The sequence below is a fragment of the Melanotaenia boesemani genome, chromosome 13 (genome assembly GCF_017639745.1).
Source record: "Melanotaenia boesemani isolate fMelBoe1 chromosome 13, fMelBoe1.pri, whole genome shotgun sequence".
Lineage (NCBI taxonomy): Eukaryota > Metazoa > Chordata > Actinopteri > Atheriniformes > Melanotaeniidae > Melanotaenia > Melanotaenia boesemani.
In genome coordinates this window covers 19,950,784-19,970,791 of record NC_055694.1, presented here as the reverse complement: position 1 = coordinate 19,970,791, position 20,008 = coordinate 19,950,784, and the positions used below count along the sequence as shown (strand labels likewise).

Genomic DNA, 20,008 nt, shown 5'->3' with positions numbered 1-20,008 from the left:
AACAGAAGCATTAGTATAAGGTGTATGGAATGACAAGTCAATATATGGGCACCTAAAATGATACTCAAGTTGTCTGAAGCAAAGTCAGTTACAGTCACATAAATGATTTTTAACAGTCATGGACAGTTAAAATGACCAGCCCACTCATAATCAGTCCAATCCTAAATGCAGTCATTCAAATACTGATTTGCAGTTTTGTTTTTCCCCGCTGTGATCAGTAGGACCTGTTACACTTAAGCATTCAGATATGCAAAGCTACACTGATTGATAGTTAAATTGAATAACGTGCAAATTTCCACAAACAGCTGTTGAATAAAATACATCTTTACCCTTAAAATGTTATTCAGAGGCAAATGATCATTTGGTTGTTTTTTAAAAAAAGGTCAAATCAAACTTGCTTTGTTGTTTTCTTTCCAACAAACACACATCTGTTTTTTAAGGGACACTCTGTCCTTGAGTTTAGTTTCCTCATTTATAAAAATTGTACAATGTTGTACGAGGGTTGCTCTGGAGTCTAAATGAAGCCCTTGATGATAGGGCACCAACTCCTGATGTGGAGCTGCAGAGGCTGCCTGAGTTTGTCTGCCATACACTCTAGAACATGTGGTTTTAGTTACAGAATGTTTTACTGCTCAACAATGTTTCTGCCTCGGAGCTCGGCACACTGCATAAAGACTACTTTGTCCCCTGATGCCCACACGGGTAGAAGCTGCCTCATTTCACACACACATATATTGGTGATAATGACATCAGCAAGCCACTGAGCTTATTTCAATAAAGGTGATATTTTTGCTTTAGATTGTAGCATGTTAAACATGCAACAGCATACGGTGGAACCTTCTTCAAAACAAAACAAAAAGTAAAAATTAATATTTTCACTGCTGTTTATTGGCTTCAAGCTACATGGCTTGTCTGCTAAACCAGTACAGCAACATTACATGGTACTAAGTCACAGGATAAACGCAAAACCAGACATGCCACAATGCCATATGTGCAAAACCGAAACCTATAAAGATCCACATATTGAGTGGTACATTTAATAAAAATAACAATGAAAGCAGTGGAATATAAGCATGGACATTAATAAAACTTCAATGGCGAACTGTAAATTACGAAACTGTAACAATGAGATCTCATCAGCCTATAATCCTGGAAAAGAGCACAAATTCAACTAGGTGACAAGTGACACATTAAATGTCACAGACACAACATCACACCTGCAGCTCCTTTCATTCATGGTGCTCTTTTACAACAAGAAAATGTGACTGTGATCTCATGGTCCTGTTTGAGGGAGGTGGTTAGCACACCCAGGAGTGCAAAGTGAAAGGCTGTGGGCGAGTTGGAGGATGTCTGGCATGAAGTCACTGCGGTTGTCACTTTTGAAACATTTGAAACCATGCTCAAAGTGGTGCTAAACATTGCTCGCTTGCATTGTCAGCACCGGTGCTGAGGAGCCATTTAACAGCTTTAGCACTGTGCTGTGTTTAAACTCCATTTCCCAGCAGCAAATCTGCTACAGCCAGCAAGCCCTGACTAGCAGTAGCTGAGTGTAGAGCAACATTTGATAAGGAACACTGTATTCCTTTTTTTTCTTTTCTTATAACACATCTGTCTGCTGAACTGAGAAGTTGGCATAAAGGATTAATTATATCATCTGATCTATTTTCATCTACCAAAGATTCACAGTATTTACAGCTCGCTCAACTGTTCCATGTATACTTTAAGTGTCTATAGCCTCGGTTTATGAACATCCAAGATAGCACCCACACCCTGAAGCCAAAAAAAGTGTGTAGTAGCCCTCTTCTGTCCCTGGAGATGGAAGCAGATGGCTGAGAGTTGAAGCTGAGTCTCAAAGAGCCATCCAGAAATTCTACTTAGTGCCAACAACATCTCATCACAGCACAATAGAGGCTGAAAGGTTGCATTTATTTGACTTCACTGCTTGTTGGGTTCAGTGCATGGACTGAAAACCTCCCACATGCTGGTGTGCAATGATCAGACAGCCATTGCTGTAACACATGCTGTCTCACGTCAAACAGAATCTGTTCCACGAAGTGGATTTTAGTTCTCTGACAAATCCATTTTCACGCATTCACTGACAGCATCAGCCTGCCTGTTCTGCATCTAACCGGGGTAAACCATAAACCAATATAACGAAAGTTTGGTAGATTCTGGCCAGAATTCCAACAATGCAAAAATCAGAATATGTCTGAGTGGCATCAAAAATCAGAAAATTTAGCTAGTATAATCATTTTAATTCAAGCGTGATGGAGTTGATTGTGTTTCATGTTAAAGATTAATGACTAACAATCAGAACAGCTGTACAGTAGTTTTAACATCAATCATGGGCAGCACTGTGGTCCAGTTTCTGCCCTCTGTTTCTGCTCTTGTTCGAATTTATGAAGTGCCTCAAATTCTGATAATGCAATGTCAAAACAACCTTTTTCTATGTGGGCAGGCTATGAAACAGTACTCTCTCGCCATCTTGTGGCAAAAGACAACACACTGCTGAATCTGACATAAGCTCAGGCATTTATTCATTTCCTAATTTTTTAGTCACAAATTAAAAAAAATAAATAAAAACTAAGATTTATTGAGAATTTCATATGTACAATTCATCCTACATAAAATCAAAACTGGATCTGTCTTGCGAAACCTGACTGCTCCATTGACAGATTTGATTGACTAAAATTCTGCTTGCTGCAACCTGTAATGACATGAAACCGAACTTTGTCCTTTTTGTTGTCATTGTTCTTTTCAAGGACAAAAATTAAAGATAATTTTCCAAAATCTAAACTTTAAAAATGACAGCCACATATAAAATGAAAAATAAATAAATAAATAAAAAGTATTACAGATAAAATGATGCTACAAGTATAAAACATAGATCAGCAACAACATTTTGACCATCTGCCTAAAATTAAGCATGTTCCTTTAAACATGCGTCCTTTGTGGATTGGACTTGGTCTTGACCATAGATAAGTTCAGATCCCACGAGACTGGTAGTTGGGAAGTTTGGATGCCATCAGATTACCTTAGAGTTTACTCTAACTTGATTGAGGTTATCATTTGAAAGATGTGAGACTGGCCTGCAAGGATTAAAGTTACAGTAACTTGCAGGTATTCTCAGTAGAGCTTTGCATTATAACAAGATGAGAATTACATACTTTATTTGTCTTGTCCAAAAGTATAAAGTCGCTAAAATAAATTTTAATATTTTCATATAGACATAAAACTTATATTGAAAGTGTAAACAGCTAAGGGGAATATTTGAAGTGATAAAGTCAAAGTCAAAGGACAATGTGAGTTAAGGGCAAGTGGAAGAGCTTTTGTTATGTTTCCCTGTGTTGCTAAAGATAATTAACATGCAAATGAACGCTTGGAGCAAAATAGGGGTGAAGTGGTTTTCCGTTAATAATTAATATGTAACATCACGGTTATAAATTAGATCTCCATCGGTAGCAGACGAGACAGTAATTGGGGTTTTGACTTAATAACCTGTAACAAAGAATAAAGGGATTGTAAAGTGGGAATAATAATGGTTTCTATTAATTATGTGTCTGTTAAGTACTACTGTACAGTTAGACTTGCAGCTTCCTGTCAGAATAGCAGAATTCTTGAATCTTAATACTCCAAAATTATTATCAAAAATATATAGATTACTTGCAAAGCTAGAAGACAGGATATCTCTCCCAACTTCAAAATGGGAAGATGATTTATCTAATAACTTTGATCAGAAAAGATGGTCACAAATATGTTTAAACACGTTTAAAATGACTCAGAATTCAAATATACAACTAATACAATTCAAAATTCTCCATAGAACTCATTATACAGGACACAGGATGTTCAGGATGGGCCTTTCACCATCAGATATCTGCCCACACTGCTCTGAGAACACTTCTGATAGCTACATCCATGCGCTGTGGTTCTGCACACCTGTCCAAAGGTTCTGGATTAAGGTGTGTGAAGATCTCTCAAAATGGTTTAAAACCAGTTTTTCTGCAAACCCCACACTTTGCCTACTGGGCGACCTGGGTGACACTAACATAGGAATACACTCCATAAACTTGGTCCTCGCAGTCTTATGCATCGCAAAGAAAACTATCCTTGTGAACTGGAAAGATAAGAATAATTTGTCTATCCAGCAGTTTAGAAATCTCCTGTTAGATCACATCAGCATTGAGACAATGTCTGCCTCCTCCAGGAACCAATCAGATGACTTTCATTCCCTCTGGTCCCCTGTGACTGGCTACATCACCTAATGTAGGTGGAGGATTGCGGCTTCGCTGGGATGGGGGTGGATATGGGTGGGGGGTCCCTGGTGGCTTCGGGTCTCCGGTTGTCTCCTGGGTGGGGATCTCGGCTGCTCCGCTGCTGGGTCGGCTGGGGGTTCCGGTCTGGGCGGGCGGCATTGGGTGGGCCCCGAGGTGGGACTGCCTCGTGGCGGTGGGGGGTGGCTGCCGGGGTGCCTGGGTCGGTGTCCGTCGGCCCCTGGCCGGGTGGCCGGTCGGGCCCGGGGTGGGCCGGGTGGGGGCCCCGGGCTCTGGGGTGTCGGGTCTCCCCCCTCTCCTGGGGGTGGGGGGTCTGCCGCTGCTGGGGGGGGCTGGGCCCGTCCGGGTGTGCCGTGCCGGGGGTTGGTCCGTGCCCTGGTGCTTGGTCGCAGCCCCGGAACCTGGGTGGGGGTGTGTTTGTATATAGGTGGGTGTGTGTGTGTGTGTGTGTCTCTAGGTATGCGGGTGTGTGGGTGGGTGTAGAGGGATGTGTGTGCTGTATGTGTGTGTGGGTGTGTATGAAGGTCTAGGTGTGTGCGTGTATGTGTGTGTGAGTGGTGTGCGGGTGTGTGTGTGGAGGTCTATGTGGGATGTGTGTGTGGGTGTGTGTGAAGGTGTGTATATATGAGTGTGTGCACGTGGAGGTCGAGGTGTGTGTGGAGGAGTGAAGGAGTGGGTGGAGGCGTGAGTATGTATGGAGGTGCTTATGTGTATATGCAGGTATGTATGTGAGTGTGTGTGTAGCGGTGTATGTGTATGGAGGGGTATGAGAGTGTGTGTGTATGTGGGCACCGGTGTGTGTGTTTATAGGTATGTGCGTGAAGTGTGTGTGTGTGGAGGTATGTGCACGTATTGAGGTGTTGGTGTATAGAGGTGTGTGAGAGGGTGTGTGAGTGGCTGGGGGGAAAAAAAAAAAAAAAAAAAAAAAAGTGTGTGCGTTTGCAGGGGGTTAGGACGTGTCCTCTGGGGGGCGCCCTGGCCGGGTGTTGGGGGCGTGGGCCTGGGGTTCCTTCCTTTGCCTCGCCCCCCTCCCACTCAGAAAGAGGAAAGTGGCCCCTTGGGCTGGTGGCAGGCCCCTGGGGGGGTTCGTGGCGTGCCTGGGTTGGGGTGCCTGCTCCGGGCCTGTGACGCCCTTCGGGGCCGGCGGGGGACGGGGGCGCCCTAAGCCACTGGCGGGTCGTCTTCCAGGGGGGAGGCTTACTCCCCTCTGGACCTACATCTCCTGACCCCTCCCCTCCCCCACTCTTCACTACATACACAGGTAGGGCTGTGGGAGGTGTGCTTGTTGCGCTGGGCGGGGCAGGGGGGTCATCATAGTGGCCCTGTTGCTTCGCCGAGCGGCAGCATGCCTCCCAGCTTTTAATTCCACTTAGTCACTGAGCACAAATAACATTTGCAACATACAAACACGTTTTGGGGGGTGGAACATGCGAGGTCAGGTGGGTGGGACTGCTCAGGTGGCCCCACCCCCTCCTCAATGCAGTTACTGCCCCCCAATTTTAACCCTCTTTTTTTAATTGCAAACAGGACATAATATATTCCATCACTAGTGGGGGAGGGAGGGGGGATGGGGTCTTCAAGCGCCCCTGTCTCCATGGATGGCCCGGGGGCGGGGCGGGGCGGGCCGGGTGGCCTGTCGCGTTGGCCCGGGGCGTAGGCGGGCTGTCCCGGGGGGTTTTGGCTGCTGGCCCTGGGGGGAAGGTGCTGTTTTGGGGGTGGGGAGTGGGGGGCGGGGTGGGGGGTTGGGGGCCTGGCTCGTGTCTCCTCGCCTCCTGGCTGGGGCTGTCCCCCCGTGGTGTGGGGTGGCGGGAGGATGGTGGTGGGGGGATGGTGTTTGTGTGTGTGTGTTGGGGGGGGTGTGTGGGTGGGAGAGTGGTGTGGGTGTGGGGGGATGGGTGGCGGAGGGATGGTGTGTGGGAGGGTGGGGTGTGTGGAGGTGGATGCGTGGTGTGTGGGAGGGGGGGTGGTGTGGGTGTGGGAGGATGAATGGTGGAGGGATGATGTATGTGTGGGAGGATGGGGTATGTGTGGGAGAATGTATGGTGCAGGGATGGGGGAGTGTGTGGGAGGATGGATGGTGGAAGGATGGTGTGTGTGCGGGAGGATGGATGGTGTATGGGAGGGAGGATGGTGTGTGTGTGGGGGAGTGGTGTATGTTTGGGAGAGTGGGTGATGGAGGGGTGGTGTGTGTGTGTGGGAGGATGGGGTACGTGAAGGTGGATGTTTGGTGTAGGAGAATGATGTATGTGTGGGAGGATGGGTAGTGGAAGGAAGGTGTGGGTGTGTGTGTATGGGAGGGGTGAAGGTGGATGAATGGTGTGTGAGAGGGAGGATGGTGTATGTGTGGGAGGATGAGTGGTGGAGGGATGATGTGTGTGTGGGAGGATGGGATAGGTGTGGGAGAGTGTATGGTGGAAGGATGGTGAGTGTGTGGGAGGAAGGATGGTGTGTGTGTGGAAGGATGGATGGTGGAAGGATGGTGTGTGTGTGTGGGAGGACAGAGTATGTGAGGGTTGAATGGTGTATGCGTGGGAGGATAAATGGAGGAGTGGAAGGAGAGTGTGTGTGTTGGTCTGGGGGGGGGCAGGACTGGTTCTCGGGGTGTGCGGCTGGGTGCTGGGGTGTGGGGCTGGCCTCTGGTGGTGGCCGTCTGGGCGGGCCGGGTCCCCCCGGGTGGCGTGCTGGCCCTCGGCCTGTGGGGGGGGGGGGGGGGTGTCCCTGCGCTCCTGGGCCCGGGCCCTCTGCCCCGTCTGTCCCGGGCGGCCGGTGCCCGGGGGGGTCGGGGACTGCTGGCCTCGGCCCGCCGGGGCCGGTGCCCTGTGTCCGCGGGGCGGCTCCTGCTGGGGTCTCCTGCTGCTGCCTTCCTGGGCGGGCGAGTGGTCGTCTCTGTGGACCGGTCGGGATCTGTTGCCTGCGGGGGGGCCGGTGGCCTGGGTCTCGGGACCGCTGGCCTGACTCTGGCCTCTGTTCAAGTGAGGTGGCATCTGCATGATCACTCTGCATGGTCACTCCTTCCTGAACGTCTCCACACAGTCTTTGCGTCGCCGTGTGGCCGAGTTCTCCAACACATCCACACAGGTTTCTCTGCGCGTGTTCTTGAATACAGCAGTTTCACTTATATCTATTATCATATTTTGTTTCTTTTTTTAATTATTTCTGTTCTTATTATTATTATTACTCTTACTCTTATTATTATTATTGTTACTATTATCAACTAGTTGTGTAATGACCTACTGGCTAGGATGATCTTAGCTATATATGTTGTAAGTAGTATGGATTACATGGTCTTCTGTATGATGTTTCAAGTCCCCACCCGCACTCCCCACACCCTTTCTGTCCCTCTCTCTCCCCTCCCTCTTCTCTCTACTTTCTTTTCTCTCTCTCTCTCTCTGTCCCCTCCGGTCGAGTCCAGCATTAAGAGTCTGATTTAATAAAGTTTTTCATCAAGAGGGACTTTATACATGTAGTATAAATCCCTGCTTGATAGAGTAAAATTGCCCAGCACCAGACAGCAGCCAGACAATCATTCTGTTTGCAACGATGCTGGACAAGACAGGTTAAAAAGAGAAAAAAAAAAAAAAAAAAAAAAATTATGTGTCTGTTATGACGAGAGGGATGAATTTAGAAAATCAACTATAAATATTGGGGCTGGGTATCACCACTCATTTCCTGAATCGATTTGATTCATGGCAGGCTGATTTGATTTGATTTAGATTGAATCTGATTTGATTCAATATTGATTAATTTCCAGATATTTGTATAACAATAATTTTTCTTGAATATTAAAAGACATTTTCTGTTCATTGTTTTTTATAAAACACTGAGCCTCTTTACATGACCATTAAAATCAGATCTCTGGAAGTAATCAGATAATAAAGAATGCATACTGACATCTGAAACACACAGAACTGTGGGAATATTTCAGCATCTTGTGTGTACCCACAGTCTTTTTGCATCGGTTCAGCAGTGGCGCTCATCTTTTTAATCTCTGTCTTATTCAGAATTTCTGACGAGTATGTCATCCTTATTTTTATTATTTTTTTCCCCAAGTCGTGTACTCGGCAGCAGCTTTGTCAGCATATTTTCATCCTCTGTTCCTGTCTTGGTGCAGTGCAGTGAATACACGGGAGAAGCACATCACTGAGAAAAGTGAACTTCTGCAGGAACCTTTCCAGAGGATGTGGTTTTGGCCAACCATGGTTGGGATAAAGTTTGGGCTCTATGTGAGCAGAAGTAAAGATGGCTGCTTGTACAACTTGGACAATCAGAGAACAGGTGAGGTGGTATACCTGAGAATTCATGTAGAAATGGTTACGGACACAACACGTGATTTTAAATGCAGCGGTACTGATCTGGATGAAACTCCCACGTACAGATGACAACATCACTTTCCTCCACCAGATGTTGTGATGTGATGTTTGTTGTTCTGTCAGCCATTCAGTCACAGCATTCAGGACTGTTTACTCTTTTCAGACGTTTCAGAGTGGAACTGCCATCAGATCCAGTAAAAGTTTTTTTTGTATATTTTTTGTTTTTGTAATACATAAATATGCTTCCTCATATTTTTGATTGCTTTCATAATTTTATTGCTACTTTTACTTAAAGAAAATGTATTCAATTAATTAATGTATATTTAGACAGACATTTTTCTTTTTATTAAGCCCACAACATATTCATTAATCAGAAATTAAACTACACAGGTGAACAGATAATATATTTGATTTCACGATCAAAATATCAGAACAATAAATATGTTATTAACGAATAAAATTTTCAGTATGACTGTACAGTTGAAGCCGACAGTTTGTAGACTCGCAGGTTTTAAATCCATCAGACTGTAATGATTGTTAATCATTATACTTATTAATAAGTAGTATTTTTGCATAGTAATGACTCTTCACTTCTCTTGTGAGTTAAGTGTGTTAAGGACATTTCTTTTTAGCGTGTTTTAGACATATTTTTTAACACAGTTTACTAGTGATAAACCTGAAAGTGTACTAAACAGAAGCCAGGTGCCCTCAAAATGGTGAAGAAAGCCACAGGGACATCACATGCACATCCTCTAGTGTAAAAATCTGATCTGACAGGTCTGCACACACTTCTGATATACATATTCAAAAGATTGTTGTCTACATTTTCCAGTCCATTATCGGATTTATTTCAGATACCCTGCATGGTGACATCACTTCCTGTCATTTTCAAACTATTCAGTGTTTGTAGAACATGGCGAAGCCCACGGTCTTATCGTTAACTGCTAATGTGAGCGGTAATAAGATGCTAAATAGTTTACAGGTGAATGTAATCCAATGGTGGATGAAAAAAATCCAAGTTTGCCATTATCTCGGTTAGAGAAGCTAATTTTGGGTATATAGGTGCCTTGTCACAGCAGTGAACGTAATCCACTAAAACCCAGGATGAAGCCAGAGGCCAGGATGCAGGAGTTTCTGCACCAGAATCTCAGGAATGATGTGGTTGAAAGCTGAGCTGAAGTCCAGGAAGAGCAGCCTTGCGCAGCTTCCCTGAAGCTCCAGGTGACTCAACGCAAAGTGGAGGGCTATGGTAATAGCTGTAGATCTGTAGATCAGTTCGTAGGCAAACTGATGGGGGTCCAGAGTGGGTGGCAGACAGACTCTTGTGTGTTGGGAATCTAGTCTTTCAAAACACTTCATGACCACAAGTGCTTTTAACTCCATTTTGTGGCTAAAACGGCGTTATCCACAAAATTTTACACCATTGTAATTACAAATGCGCCAATAGAGGGCCGAATTATGGCGCTTTTGGCTTGCCATATATCACTGCACCAGATGGCGCATTCAATGTAACTACGGAACTTTTGTTAATACAAAGTGTGTCATTGTTAGAGTACGAGGCATGGAAGAATCACACTTAACATCGTGGGGCCTATCAAGACTGATTCCATAGAAGTTGTAAACTATTCACATCAGACATTGTGGTTACATTAATTTGTTGAAGAAGCAGTATTATTAGTTTGTGAGTGTGCATGCACGTTGTGTAACTGGATCACCTGAATTTAGTTACATTTCAAATAGCATTGCAACACACGCCAGTTCATTTTTGTCATTCGTATTATTTAATCTTTGTCCTTATCTCCTTTAGCTTATTCATTTTTGTGCCTCCTTTTATTTCTTTGTGGGAAATAATTAATAAATAAATATAATTCTATAAATTATGGCATGTAAAAATTCTCAATAAAATAATATAAAATAAGAATTAATCAATTTGGAAAAATAATGCAAAAAAAAAAAAAACAATAATGTATACAGGAAACAATATTTAAATTAACTGCAGATGAATACTTAAATAAATAAAAGGAAAAAATAGGAAAGTATACCAAAAAGAAGATCAATTAAGTTTAGAATAAAAACAATTTAAATATCAGTTCCATGTCACGAGCCAAACAATTTTAAATACATATTTACTTTAAATCATACTGATTGATTGAGTCATCTTTTATTCTATCATCTTCATTTCTTCATATAGTCTAGTACACATTTAACCATTCATTTTCCCTTAGTTATAAACATTTCTTATATTCATTCAGCAATAGTTATTTTTAATCAAGGTGTGCAGCTATTGTAATAAATTTAATGTATGGTTAGAAAAGCCCACTTCACACAGTCTTCCCAATTTATCTCAGGTCATTTTCTTTGTGTTAAAAAGATAAAGGTAAGTGATCTTTCAACACACTGCTTACAGTTTGTTCTTGCTCCAAGTTATTTAAAAGTAATTTATTAAGATCAGCCCTGCCATTCAGCTCATTTGCCATCTGACACCAGGCAGAGAGACCAGACAGACTGAATGACGTCTTAGCTGGAGTGTTTGGGACAACAGGAATAGGTCCTGGGAAAACAATAAGATTGTTGAAGGATATAGATCTGAAAGTGTTTAACCACTGGCACATTTATATGCCAGTGGTTAATAACATTTATTATGTAAGAGTACAAGGTAGAGCATGCCCATGCTAGCATGTGGAGATAAACAGTGAGACAGCTTTAAAGGTCTTTTCTAAATTTATAACTGTTATAAATGTGTCTCTGCTGCTCTCAAAAACAAAGCTTTGATAAAACACATAATAAATGTAGAAATCGGAGCACATCACTGGTCACTGTTTACCAGAAAGTGCAGACAAAAAAGTAGTTTCTGCTCTGCCTTCTGCCAGAACCCAGAACTGACAGCACTGCGACTTTTGGAACTTTTGAAGGCGACATGAACCACATGATCATGTGTCGCGAATTCAACGAGTGTTGTAACTCTCCCTTTAAATGACACTGTGTTTGATTTGTAAAATGATAACAAGGAACAACAACTAAGAAATGTGTGCCTGCAAGGGAGCCGTGATCACGCCGCACCCCGAAGCATCAGTGGGGAACGGAGGGAGCCCGAGGTCCCAAAGGCCCTGCAGGTCCACAAAGCACCAAGCCCAGGACAGCCAAAGCAGACAGAGCAGCGGCCCACTCAGACCCAAGCAGAGGGGCCCCCAGACTGGAGCCCCCCAGCACGAAAGAGGATATCGCTGCTATGAAAATGTTCATGGCTTGTTTGGTCCTTAGAGATTTGTATGATCTGGTGCCCGAATGCATCCACAAAACTTAAGGAGTAAACTTGTAGTTTGATTCAGCTAAGGATTGCAAGTTTTAAATTGGGATTAAATTAATAATTAATGAAGTTCTGTGGGGATGAAATGAGCTTTGAAGACAGGGATTTACTACCTGAAACAATTTTTTGTGAGATTTGTCGGTTTTGTTTTGCCTTTTTGTATCATTTCAGAGATCATCAGAATCAATACCTGCTTTGGGTTCACTCATTCATGCTTTTTATAATTTAGTAAAGCATGGAAACTGCTAGAAAGTTGTTTCTATGCAAGTAATGGACAATCAGTGTTGTTGATTGCATTCATATTGTGACAGGTAGTCACAAAATCTTGTAGCATAATTTAAAATAAGTAATTTCTTAACAGATAAACACAAAGTGCAATTTGATGGCAAAAAAAGAACTCAGAGGATGCTTCATCAATATATGTTACATATTCTTTATTTGAGGATGATGCAACAAGATCCAGTCCATCTTAGTTACTGGTCATCACCTGTATAAAAATAAAAACACATAAGGACTGATACTTGAATTTCTTCCTTGACAGAGCATTTAACTCCTTTCAGTCATGTTTATCCTCTTCACACTCATGTGCAAATCAATAGTTCAATCAACTACTATGCTATTTCACACTTTCAATAATTTAATTCAGTATATAAAGCACAATTTAGAACTGTAGTTTCTCCCATTGAAAAAATAATTTACTCTTTGTAGTAAGCACAAAAATTTGGCTTAACGTGTTTTTCAAGATCGTTTCGTACTTTACATTGTCTGTAAAGACTTTAAACAGCCTGACTCAGCCTCAAGTGGGGGCAAAAACTTGACTCCCATCAGCTTGAGCCAAAAATAAACAAAGACATGCATTGCATATTACTGTTAACAAGCTAACTGACAAATATTTTAGTGTTAAAAGCTCTTCGACTCACTTTGTTGATCCAGCTGATGTAGGCGCTGACCCTGGTGAAGACAGAGGGCTTCTTAGGATAGTTGCAGCCCATGCTTGAGCCAAAGCTCACCACTCCGTGGACATCCCAGGATCCATCAGGGTTCCGACAGTTCAAGGGACCACCAGAGTCACCCTAGTGGACAACAATATGCAATACATGTCAAAATTGTACAATGTTGTGCAGAGATGTGCTTTGGTGACAGACTTGACTGGATACAAGTCATCTGACTCACGTTGCAGCTAGCCAGCTGGCCATCTCCGCCAGCACAGACCATGTTGGTTGTCACCAAATTGCCCCACCAATCAGACCTGCTGCAGGTTGAGTAGTCAACCACTGGAAGAAGAGCCTGCTGCAGGATGTCAGCAAGGGGACCTCCAGCTTGAAACAGAACAAGGTTTTCAAATTCAGAATTTATATCCCTACTACCATATAAAATATAAATACTACCATATAAATGCTCGTTTTGATTCCAAAACTAGGTCAGTGAGGATTACTTTCAATTCAAGCTCAGTTTCTCATTGCACAACTTTTCTTTTTGCTAAAGCTTTTGTCAAATGTCTTTTGTTGTTTGTCAAGTTTACCTGTGTTTAACCATGGTCAACGTGAATTCATACATGTTGGGTTTGACTAGAAGTGATCTTAAGACTGAATTCAGCCACTTAAAATTTATGGTCAGGGACATTTTGATTAGGAAATAATCTCTAAATTACTCAGTCCTCTAAATGTGTCCACTGACAGATTGGTTATTCATTCTGAGGTTAAGGCTGGCAGCCTTACATAAGAACTTGAAGTAATTTTACTGTGCTGGTAGAACTTACTCCAGAGACGTCCCCAGCCGGTCACATAGCAAGGAGCATTGTGAGGCAGGACTTCACCATTGTTGGGAAGACAGGCAGGCGTGATGGCGTCAGTGAATTTGACAGGGGTTGACAGCTTGATCAGGGCAATGTCATTACTAAAGAGTCAATACAGAAAACAGTTAGTTGCAGCTGCATAATATCCTATCTGAATATAATGAGTGCAACAAAATAATGTCCAACAGGATTCTGTAGGAGTCCCAGGCCTCGTGGACGAAAATCTTGGCAGGGCTGATGGCGATAGAGCTGGCCTCGTTGTTGGTGTCCAGGCTGTGTTTTCCCAGGTAGACTCTGTAGGTGCGACTTCTACTTGGCCACAAAAAAATAAACAAAACACAAAATGACAGTTATTAGCACTGCCAATATCTGACAAAGAACTACAAAATTAACTTACTTTATTATAATGCAAAAGATACTTATTACATGTACCACTGATACCATTATATTTGTAGAGGGCCGCCAAAGTATTCACTTGTTTTCTTTTATTTCATGAATACATATGTATCTGAAACAGCTGTCTTTGACTTTCAGTTTCGATAGCTTTAAATGCTGTCTAGGTTCATTTAGATGTTTTTCACATTTTTACCCGATGCAGTGAGCAGCAGTGATGACCCACTGGCTGGAGATCAGAGTACCACCACAAGTGTGGTAGAAGTTGCTACCACTCTGGTATTGCAGAGATGCCTGAAAACAACAACTGATGATAATTACTGAAATGTTTAATGATTTGAGGAAGACACTTAATTTAAAGAAACAATCTGAAGTGTGTATACCTGCCAGGGCCAGCTATGCTGACGGACATCTACTCCACCAACCACTCTGGAGAGAATGGGGGGGTAGGTGGGCAGACCACACCCGTAGGCTGCGAGACAACAACAGAAAACATGGATGATAGTGTCCTAACATGAGTAGTTAAAGACTCTCTTCAGTTTGGGATGTTTAGCATGCAGTTCTAGGAATAGAAGTGTTAGCTTACCACCGGCAACGAACAAAGCCAAGATCACGAACTTCATTGTGACTGTGACAGTCAGGCTGATTTGCTCCTTCCTTTATAGTCCATAACTGTGCAGACCTCAGATGTGTTACTTCCCATTCATTTTAACACAACCAGGAAAAAAAAGTGGAAAAAATAACTCAACCTTGGAGATAAGAAACTATAGATATATCGCCAAATACACCTTATCTCCCCACCTGTGCTGCTCCTGCGTGCGAACCACACAGATGCTTACCATCAAATATTTTTGTAACTTTATTGTAGGAAATCATGTTTTTAAAGCATGTTTCCATTGGTAAAATAGGCCATCTTCATCTTTGTATCCGATGAACAATAATGGGACATTTTTGTGACACTCGGCTCTTTCTAGACTTTACATGTTATTGTTAGTGAAAAAGATGCTTTAGCTGAACTGTACTGGGAGTTCTCTTTGGGTAATTAGCTTGGAAAATATTTGGGATACTGCTGCTGCTAAATATATACAACTACACACACCCATCAAATTGAGATGTTTTTGATTTTGAGTTTTACATAGATATAAGTGGAAAGACACTTTGATAATAGTATCTCTATTAGTGTGTTGCACTTAACTAATAGAAGCAAAAGGTATTACAACTACTGTAGGAGGCAATATTTCTCTTGCATGAAGAAATAAATAGAAAGTGTTATGTTTTGTAGAAATGGAGGTTCTTTGCATGAACTCTGGCTAAATGAATTCCACTGAGGAGTTTAAAAAACTATTTTAAAAACTAAAAATCCAGAACTCCAGAAGATTTGACCTTGGCCTTCGGTTGTCCAAATGGCCCCACCCCTGCATTAAGATTTTCCAGGAATCAGATTGGGGCTTTCTGGGTTGCATAATATTTTGGCAGGTATAAATTTACCAGCTGTGTCTTGCAAGTCGTGGAGCTACAGACACGATGAAGTTGGTAGTGCTTGCTTTGTTTGTTGCTGGTGGTAAGGATATTTTTGTTGCTGAAAACATCATCAAATGTCATCATCCTTTTTCCAGCCACATGTCTCTGTTTGCTTGGTGCTCTAACTTTCACTAAAAACAGCATGTAGCTGAACAGCTGTGTGTATTTTTCTTGTGTCCCCTCAGCCTATGGGTGCGGCACACCACTCTATCCCCCTGTGGTGAGCCGAGTGGTTGGAGGAGAGGATGTCAGGCCTCACAGCTGGCCCTGGCAGGTAGTAAAAAATTAATAAATGAAAAAATCATTAAATGAAAAGTTTTAAACAGTAAATATATATATGCGTGGACTTGGAGAAGGCATTCAACCGTGTCCCCCGGGGACTCTTATGGGGGGTACTCCGGGAGTATGAAGTGCGGGACCCGCTTGTAAGAGCTGTCCGGTCCCTGTACGACCGGTGTCAGAGCTTGGTCCGCATTGCTGGCAGTAAATCAGAATCGTTTCCAGTGCGGGTTGGACTCCGCCAAAGCTGCCCTTTGTCACTGATTCTGTTCATAACCTTTATGGATAGAATTTCTAGGCGCAGCCGAGGTGTTGAAGGGATCCGGTTCGGTGGCCTCAGGATTGGGTCTCTGCTCTTTGCGGATGATGTGGTTCTGTTGGCTTCATCCAGCCGTGATCTTCAGCTCTCACTGGAGCTATTCGCAGCCGAGTGTGAAGCTGTATATATATATATATATATATATATATATATATATATATATATATATATACAGAGAGAGAAAGAGATAGAGAAAGAGAGAAAGATTAGAGGCAAAAAGGGAGAGATTAGTATGGCAATGGTGCTGTAATGACTTCCCAAGTTGAAATTTTTAATAAGCTGCTCAGAAAGCAATCATTCAAAAACAAGATATAACCTCGCATAGTTTACGCACATTTGATTTTTGGAACTGAGAAATCTGGCTAAAGTTTAGATATTTGACACATCAAGAAAACAAATGAACACTGAAGTTTGAGGAATGAACTCCCAATATGACATGCACAAAGCATGAAAATCAACATTATCCCAATCAATTGAATATAGATTGCTGGACATGGAGATTACAAATGACATCAGCATTCTTGTTTCAGATTTCCCTGCAGTACAACAGAGCGGGTGAGTGGAGACACACTTGTGGAGGTACTCTAATCTCTAACCAGTGGGTCCTCACTGCTGCTCACTGCATCAGGTAGAAAACTGTTAAATGAAAAATTATTATTCATCTAAACTTTTATAACTTAACCTTAAAAAGTGGAAATGTGATTGAATGGATAAATTTGTTGGTTTACTACCTAATATTTAGTTTACCTGCAGAAATGCTATGACATCTAATCTTTTTAAATGGAGCTGATGGACTTCTGATCTGTCACATTGCAGCACAGGCAGAGAATACAGAGTAGCAATGGGAAAGCACAACCTGGTAGAGACTGAGGAGGACGCTGTGTACATGGGCACCGCCGACATCATTGTGCATGAGAAGTGGAACGCCCTGTTCATTCGGTACCTCTAAGAATTGAACCACGGTTTGTGAACAACACGATATTTTTAATACTGACAGAGCTGATATGCATGTTTTCCAGTAATGACATCGCCCTGATCAAACTGGAGGCCGCTGTTGACTTCTCTGACTCCATCATGGATGCTTGTCTTCCTGCTGCTGACTTCATCCTCCCCCATAATGAACCCTGCTTTGTCACTGGGTGGGGTCGCATCTCCAGTGAGTGAACAGTGTTCTTCCACACTAAATTTACTGGCCACTTAAAAAATAAGATTGTTGCTACGTGCTAAAGTCTGATTTGTATTCTCTCAAAAGACAAACTGTGAATCTGTGACAGCTAACAATGCTCTGTAACTGCTGTAACATTTTTAAAGATTTTGACTCACTCAAATTGTTTGATTCACTACAGCTACATAGATAGTCTTGATAAACAACACTTTTTACCTGAGCTTGTATGCATCTCCTTCACACAGCTGGAGGTCCCATTGCTGACATCCTGCAGCAAGCTCTCCTCCCTGTGGTGGACCATGAGACCTGCAGCAAGTTTGACTGGTGGGGCTCTCAGGTGAAGGAAACCATGGTCTGTGCCGGCGGAGATGGAGTTGTGTCTGGTTGCAATGTGAGTAAAAAAATGGAAGGTTCAGTCACATTATTGTATACAGTATGATGGTCCAGGATACTATACATAATTTATTCTCCAGTATGTTTTTGTTTTCAGTGTTCATGTTCTCAGTCACTTCTAAATACAATTCTGATCAAATATTTCAAACAAAGTGTAAGCTAAGACACAAACGAAGTCAATCATATTTTAAACAAAACTACCATACTATATTATTTCAGCTTGTCCTGCAGGTTTTTAATGTTTCCCAGTTTCAACATACTTGAATCAAATGAATGAGTCACTGAGCAGAACTTGATAAGTGCTTAGATCCGTTTAATTTGAATCACGTGTGTTGAAACAGGGTAACATTGGAAACCTGCAGGACTGCAGCTATAGGACCAAACATGCCTTCCTATGGTTTATACTCAGTTATTTCAATCCAGTCACAGGGGGGCTGGAGCCTTTTACAGCAGCTACTAGGCAAGAGGAAGTAAATGTGGAATTTGTTCAATAATTGGGTCTTTTTTCCCACTTGATGATTCAGGGAGACTCTGGTGGTCCTCTGAACTGTCAGGCCGCTGACGGCTCCTGGGAGGTCCATGGTATCGTCAGCTTTGGCTCGGGGCTCAGCTGCAACTTCCCCAAGAAACCAACTGTCTTCACACGAGTCAGCGCCTACATGGACTGGATCAGCTCTGTAAGCTTCTGAAACTCTCATCAAATCACTGGATCAGTTCAAACAACTCTCTCATGTGACAACTTAACACTTTTCAATGATCTCTTTTACAGAAAATGGTGGCCTACTAAGAGAGCAGCCCCTTAGGATCAAAGCAACATAAGAAATTGAAGAAATAAAGACTTTTAAAAACCCTATATTTGTTGTCATCCTTTATTCATAAGACTTGCATTTTTCTAAAAATATGAAAGGCAATAAAATATAAGTTTGTCTTTAGCCTGCCAGAATTAATTTAGGTTAAAGTTACTTTTATTCTAACAAATACGTCCATTATTCAGGTCAATTAGTAATATTATCAGAGCAGAAATGGCTCCTGTTTTCTCCAGCTGGAACACTGATGGGAGCTTCCTATCACCAACCACCCGTTATGTCCCCAATCTCCATTTGTTTGACTTTCTGCATGTGTTTCCTACAACAGTCTATTTAGTGTACAAGGCTGCTTAGCAATCAGGGTAAATAAAAGACTGCTTTTAACACATAAGTGAACACACACTTACACACACATGGTCAGTCATGAAGAGGCTACTGATTCTGGTTGCTTGTAAGACATTTAAAATCATCTTACAAAGGTTGCTTAAAACTGAGTGGTTGTTTCATTATTAATGGAGAAATCATAATCATATTTAAATTCAATGTTTAATTGTCAAAGCTTCTCATATTGTTGGTTACTATTTATTTTCTGTTGCCATTTTTTTTTTCTTTTTTTCTTAGCTATACAATACGGTGTGTCAATGTAGTGCCATATCTTTTTACTGAGCATTATTATTAAAAAATCTGAACAAGGAAAGGACCAAATGTTATTTATTCATGGCATTATTGACCTTGTCCCAGTCTGCAGGTGTGGCCTCCCCACCTTCCCCCATGTGGGTTGTGGCAGGACAGGATGTCAAGACACACAGCTCTGGCAGGTAAAGTCTGCTCTGAATATATTTTCATCTTAGCATCCCAAACTGAAAAACTGGAAAATCTGACTAAACAGATGTAGGAGGATTAAAGACATTTAAATAGAGGTATATGTCTCTCCACTGTGCAGGTACTGCTCTAGTCAAACAGCAGAGGACGCTGGAGTCATGTCTGTGGAAGCATCCTCATCTCCTATAAATGGGTCCTCTGTGCTGCACGCTGCATCACATAAGCTCAACTCAATACCAGGGCAAGACTGAAAGGATCCTTAAACAGAACAAAATATACAAAAATAATATGGTGGCACAGTTTAAATAATTATTGCTTAATTAAAATGTGATTAAGTAAGATAGAGTAAATGTCTGTCCCAGAGCCAATTCTCCTCCACCAGACTGTGATGACTTGTTTTAATTAAGAGCTGCTAAAGGTGTTGATATGATAAATCCATCATGAGCAGCAATGCCAGCCATTGGAAAGAAAAAAGAGTGTCATGTAGAGAAACTTAAACCTAACAGTCAGGAAATTGCATTTCACTGCCTTCTGTTGAAACGACAAGTAAAATCATTTGGTCACCCAAACCACAACTCACCATTCCTGCACAACTGCAGTCCAGTCTGCTTAGTCACAGTTCTG

General features: G+C 42.3%; 2 protein-coding genes across 2 annotated transcripts; one reads left to right on the top strand and one right to left on the bottom strand.

Annotated features, from left to right (window-relative positions):
* Positions 1-12,310: 12,310 nt before the first annotated feature.
* ela2 (elastase 2) lies at positions 12,311-14,767 on the bottom strand. The gene is made up of 8 exons (XM_042003505.1): positions 14,666-14,767; positions 14,463-14,551; positions 14,276-14,373; positions 13,873-13,995; positions 13,651-13,787; positions 13,065-13,210; positions 12,812-12,964; positions 12,311-12,378 (listed from the first exon to the last, which is right to left on the bottom strand). Exons 1-8 carry the CDS (start codon positions 14,700-14,702, stop codon positions 12,361-12,363), a joined length of 801 nt encoding a protein of 266 aa, XP_041859439.1. The 5' UTR covers positions 14,703-14,767; the 3' UTR covers positions 12,311-12,360.
* Positions 14,768-15,571: 804 nt separating this feature from the next.
* Positions 15,572-18,609, top strand: LOC121651360 (chymotrypsin-C-like). Its single transcript, XM_042003506.1, has 8 exons — positions 15,572-15,640; positions 15,786-15,874; positions 16,729-16,826; positions 17,015-17,137; positions 17,218-17,354; positions 17,609-17,754; positions 18,281-18,433; positions 18,526-18,609. Exons 1-8 carry the CDS (start codon positions 15,604-15,606, stop codon positions 18,541-18,543), a joined length of 801 nt encoding a protein of 266 aa, XP_041859440.1. The 5' UTR covers positions 15,572-15,603; the 3' UTR covers positions 18,544-18,609.
* The last annotated feature ends 1,399 nt before the right edge of the window (positions 18,610-20,008 follow it).